The following is a 6,000-nucleotide window of genomic DNA, read 5'->3' as shown; positions in this document are numbered from 1 at the left end:
GGCGCATGCGCCGTTCGTTCGGCGCGGGGACGCGCCTGATTTAAATTTTACACGCCCTCTAGCCGCAGAATTTGAATTCCGCCGGGGGATTTGCGATACGCCGCCACAACTTTAGAGGCAAGTGCTTTCTGAATAAAGCACTTGCCTCAAAAACTTGCGGCGGCATAACGTAAATCAGATAGGTTACGCGGATCTAAGATCCGCTGACCTATCTGAATCTGGCCCAAGGTGTTTTGTCAAGGGAGCACCCAGACAAGGTACCCTCCCCATATGGAGGGCATGTGTTCTGGTATGGTTCAGGCAGGCTGCATACTAGTATCACCACCCATTTAAAAAAATAGCATCCAAACAGGGTACCAGAAATACCAAATTCTTACATTTGCCCACCAGGTGGAAATAAACAATGCTATGGCAAAGTGAAAGAGTCCCTGGCAAACAAACTATGTAGAACATGTCACTCTCTCTTTTTTTTTTTCGGGGGACTGGCTGCAGAGGATAGCCCAGGTAGTTGAGGACTGGTACCCCACAGCAGACTCAAAATAGGTATGGCTGCAGAAGTCTCTTGAAAAGCAGTCCAGTCAATTGAGAGCAATGTAAGCCTACTTGAATGGCTGTATTGGCAAATCTACTCAGACAATGTCCATCAATGTGACTGGGACTTATGTTAGTGCTGCGTGCTCTCATGCCCTTTGGTGGCCCACTAACCAATCACAGTTAGCCAGCCCAGTGACAGCTGCTTAATTAAGAATGGCCCCATAGAGCCCCAGAAGGTGAGAGGGGCTGCAAATGTATTCCCTGGACATGTCCAGGAGTCCAGTGGATGATAGGAGCCCAGAAATGTTTGGATAATAGCATTAAAGGGCCTTTTGCCGACTGCTGGGGAAGGTGGGTAAAGGAACACTTAGCTACACGAGCACACACACACACTTTGTTAAGTCCTTTAATTAAAAAAGAAAAATCTCAACAACGTTAATTCACCAAAAAAAAAGTCCACCAACGTGTCTGGTCCCAAAGGTAACTCACATTTTCTTTTGATGTCAGGGTGACATCATTGACTACATATGGACATGAACTTATTTGGGTCAGGAAGTTCAGTACCCAGCTCCCCGTGCCCTTTGACAATCTCTTGCCTATTAGCCCTAAAAACAAATTGATTTAAAAAATTCTGCTCCCATTGACTTCATTGGGGTTTAGATTACCATTCAGAACTGGGAAGCAGTTCAGCAAGCCTGGGAAGTGAACCCAGGAATGTTCGACTCATCCCTACACCCCTCTGTGAGATGTATAACAAGGTCTGATTTATCTGAAAAACATTTCCCACACTCAGAGCAAGAAAACGGCTTCTCCCCAGTATGAGATTGCTGATGTCTAACAAATTGTGATTTCCATGTAAAACATTTCCCACATTCAGGGCAGGAATGTGGCTTCTCCCCCGTGTGCATTCTCTGATGTCTATCATGGCTTGTTTTCTGTGTAAAACATTTCCCGCACTCAGGACAGGAATACGGCTTCTCACCCCTGTGAGATCTCTGATGTATAGCAAGGTCTGATTTCTTTGTATAACACTTTCCACATTCAGGGCAGGAATATGGCTTCTCCCTCGTGTGAGATCTCTGATGTACAACAAGGTCTGATTTATGTAAAAAACATTTCCCGCACTCAGGGCAGGAATACGGCTTCTGGCCTGTGTGAATCTTCTGATGAGCGGAGAGACAGAACAACCGTGAAAAACATTTCCCACACTCAGGGCAGGAATACGGCTTCTCGCCTGTGTGAGATCTCTGATGTATCACAAGGCATGATTTTTCTGAGAAAACTTTTCCACACTCTGGGCAGGAATACGGCTTCTCCCCTGTGTGAGTTCTTTGATGCTTAACAAGGACTGATTTGTGTAAAAAACGTTTCCCACAAACAGGGCAGGAATAAGGCTTCTCCCCTTTGTGGGCTTTCTGATGTACAACAAGGTCTGATTTCTTTCTAAAGTATTTCCCACATTCAGGACAGGGAAACGGCTTCTCCCCCGTGTGAGATCTCTGATGTCGAACAAGATCTGATTTCTGTGAAAAACATTTTGCACAATCAAGGCAGGAAAAAGGCTTCTCCCCTGTGTGAGATCTTAGATGTCTAATAAGATTTGATTTCTGTGTAAAACATTTCCCGCACTCAGAGCATGAATTTTTCTTTTTGCCTGTGTGAGATATCTGATGTACAATAATTCCTTTAGAGGCAAAACTTTCCCCATTTTCAGGACAGGAAAATACCTCCCATTCCTCCCATTTATTTCCAGCACCATCCCTCACAGTAGGAGGTTGCTCAGAGTCAGAGGGATTTGATGGTCTATCCACACTGTGAAGTCCTCCATCCATAGCTGAGTTCATTGTCTTTTCTCCTGCACAATCTCTTGTGATGTCCCCATCTTCCATTTCAGAACCAGGAGATAAAGTGAGATGATCCTTTGAGGGTTTGATGGCGTGTCCTGGAAAATATAAAAAAAACATGATCGTTCTCACACATATACAATGTATTTATCAGCCCTCAAAATTTACACTCGCCTGCCCGCATTTTGCGAGTAAATTTTGAGGGCTGGCGAGTGTGGGCTGCCTGAGAGCAGGGGGGCGAGCAAGGAGAGGAGAGTTGTGTCGCCGCTGCAGCTGTCGCTGCCGCCTGGTTGTTCATAGCGTGGGGAACATTACAGCTTTCAATTCAATAGCTGTGTTCTCCGCTGCGCGCGTCATATACAGCGCCTTCCCCTTTTCCGGGCGCTTTTTCATAGACAGATCACCCATCCCAGGATTGGATGGGTGATCGGTCTATCAAAGTTTCCCGGACAGGGGGGAGGGGCTGTATATGACGCGTGCGGCAGCTATTGATTTGAAAGCTGTAATGTTCCCCACGGTTTGAACATGTGGCGGCGGCTCCAGGTCCTCTCCTACTCAGCACAGGTAGGCTGTAATGTGGGGGGACTCCTGGCTGCAATTGTGGGGACATTTTGCCGCACTGGGGACACATGTTGCATTGGTAGACATGGGCAGGCTGCCTTTTTTGGGCAAGGATAAAGTTGTTGTTAATATTTATTTTTATAACTTAATTCTGCATAAAACATTTAAGTGTCATTTCATGAGATTTATGAGGGCGTGTCTAGGGGCATGGTAGGGGTTAGGCGGGGCAAATGATGGTGAGTATGCCTTGAGGCCTGGCTAGTAGCTCAGGACTTGAAATTTTGAGCCCTGGTATTATATATATATATATATCTGGATCAGGTGTAATTCAGGTGTAATTGAGCAGATGTTATCTGTGGATTTTGCAACCAGTTTGGACCCTTTCCCTTTTTATTCAAAGGGCCTTTGGTCCTGCTCCCAGATCACTTCTACATTTAAGCAGCCAACACAACCACAAGCCTAGGCACTGACTCAAATAATCTCTGATAATCAAAAGATTCAAAAGTTCAGACTTGGCATAAAACAAATGACCAAAGGCCTAGGCTTTTTTGACACAAAGCACTGGAGGGTGCTTATTTTCTAATTAAAAGATGTGTTTCAGTTTTTTATGTTCCTCCTTAATTTTAATCTCAAGAAAACTGTAAATAGAGAGTTATGTTATCCTTCAGCTACAAGTCTGCTCGAAGAAGAGGGACCAAGGCACATCTGTGCTACTGTAACTAGGAGAAAAACACAACCTAATACGGCAGATGAACCCCAGAATCTACATAAACAGGGATGAGCTCCCAGACGTTGCCTATTCGGAGGTTGGGCAAACAGCCTATATAAATGGGTGTTTATCTGAGCCAAACCTCTGGCTGAAGTGGGAAGTGAAACATTTGGCAGCAGTATTACTACTGATGCTAAATGCGAGAGCTTCCCACTCAAGCTGGTTGTTTGGGAGCCAGCGGCTGCCAGTGTCCCAACAATCCTGGCCCATTCAGTGGTCAGCCAAGTATTCACCACTGACCGGTAAAAAATAATAATATTAATAAATTTGTGGGGTTCCCACAAATGTCAGTATCAGTAAAGCAGTATCAAGCTTGATTCACTCTTGTGCGATGCAGGAACCAGTGCGGGTCCCCGCTTCACATCTCACTTGCAGGCAGTTCACACTTCCCTCTGTGAACCGCTGCAGGGGTCCATGAAAAGTTAATGACACCCACAAATCGGTTCACAGTGCGAACTGTGAAATCGGATCGCATGGGTGTGACCAAAAAAAAGTGCGGACCAAAAAAAAGCAAGTTAGTCTTACCGGTAACTTGTTTTCCAGAAGTCTTTCAGGACAGCACCTCGAGATATTGGCTCCTCCCTCTCCACAGGAAACACCTTCAATCCAAGATCTTTAAAGGGAGGCTCCTCCCAGCACACATCAGTTGTTACCGAGAAACCTCCGGCCCCGGCTGGAACACATAAACACATAGGTTAGTCACAGCGTGGCACATTAATAATTACATATATACGGGCGGGATGCTGCTGTCCTGAAAGACTTCTGGAAAACAAGTTACCGGTAAGACTAACTTGCTTTTTCCCAGGGCGTCTTTCAGGACAGCACCTCGAGAGGATACCAGAGACTTACCACCCTAGGGCGGGACAACAGCTTGTAGGACCTTTCTGCCAAATGCTTGATCCTTGGCAGAAATAAGGTCCAACCTATAATGCCGTACAAAGGTGTTAAAACTTGACCACGTCGCCGCCTTGCATATTTGGTCCGGGGTGGCACCAGCTCTCTCAGCCCATGAGGTTGCAAGTGCACGTGTAGAATGAGCACAAATCCCTTCTGGCGGCACTAACTCTGAATGCAAATAAGCCTCCCTGATAGCTAATTTTAACCATCTGGCTATGGTGCCCCTTGAGGCCGGGTGGCCTTTTCTTTTGCCCCCAAATAAAATAAATAACGATTCTGAACATCTGAAAGGCTCTGTTATTTTGAGATAGCATAGCAGAGCCCTTCTCACATCCAACATGTGAAAAAAAGATTCTTTCTCCCCCACGGGGTTGGAACAAAAAGTGGGTAGCACAATCTCCTGAGAGCGATTGCTCGCTGAGGCTACCTTAGGTAAGAATTTTGGGTCTGTTCTAAGCACAACCCTATCAGAAAATAATGAAAAATACGGTTCCCTTACTGACAGGGCCTGTAGTTCGCTAACCCTGCGAGCTGAGGTTATCGCGACCAGAAAAAGAACCTTCAAGGTAGCATCCCTAAGAGACGCATCACTCAAAGGCTCAAAAGGCTTCACTGCTAAAGCCTTTAAAACCACCGATAGGTCCCACTTAGGGAAGCCCTTGACCCGTGGCGGCCTAGCCCTAGTGAGGGCTCTAAAAAATCTGGCTACCAACGGCTCTGAGGCTATGGATCTTTCCAAGAAAACTGCTAAGGCGGACACCTGCACTTTTAGGGTGCTGACCGCTAATCCTTTGTCCGCTCCATCTTGAAGGAACTCTAGGATGGCAATAAGACTGCTCGGCTCCCTGGCTGAAGCATTACACCAGGACGTATATACTCTCCAAACTTTAGCATAGATGGCTCTCGTGACTTTCTTCCTGCTATTTAACAGGGTAGAGATCAGCCGATCTGAAAAACCTTTATCTTTTAAGATCTTCCTTTCAGAAACCAAGCTGCAAGGGAGAGTCTGGATACGTCCGGGTGGAATACTGGACCCTGCCTCAGAAGATCTGACCTGAGAGGAAGATGCCAACATGGTTCCGTTGCCATCCCTAGGATTGCTGAGAACCATGCTCTCTTGGGCCAGTAAGGAGCGATCAAAATGACTGGGACCCCTTCCTTCTGAATCTTTCTTAAGACTAGCGGGAGAATCTGGAAAGGGGGGAAAGCAAAGCAAAGGCGAAATCTCCATGGATGCGCCAGAGCATCTATCCCCAGGGACCCGACCCGCCTGTCCAGGGAAAAAAAACCGAGGTACCTGGGCATTCTCTTTCGAGGCAAACAGGTCCACCTCCGGTTGACCCCACCTGTTGGAGATTTCTAGAAAGACTTCTGGACTCAATGACCACTCCGCCT

At 46.5% G+C, this 6,000-nt stretch overlaps 1 protein-coding gene across 1 annotated transcript in view; it reads right to left on the bottom strand.

The window, feature by feature from the left end:
• Positions 1–926: 926 nt before the first annotated feature.
• Positions 927–6,000, bottom strand: part of LOC120935516 (zinc finger protein 271-like) — a 75,168-nt gene continuing 70,094 nt past the window's right edge. Inside the window, exon 7 of the mRNA XM_040347566.1 lies at positions 927–2,476. Coding sequence (XP_040203500.1) covers positions 1,221–2,476 — 1,256 coding nt within the window. The 3' untranslated portion in view covers positions 927–1,220. The remainder of the gene's footprint in view (positions 2,477–6,000) is intronic.

The sequence above is a fragment of the Rana temporaria genome, chromosome 4 (genome assembly GCF_905171775.1).
Source record: "Rana temporaria chromosome 4, aRanTem1.1, whole genome shotgun sequence".
Taxonomy (NCBI): Eukaryota; Metazoa; Chordata; class Amphibia; order Anura; family Ranidae; genus Rana; species Rana temporaria.
The sequence above is the reverse complement of the archived record's forward strand: the minus strand, read 5'-3'. Positions and strand labels throughout refer to the sequence as shown.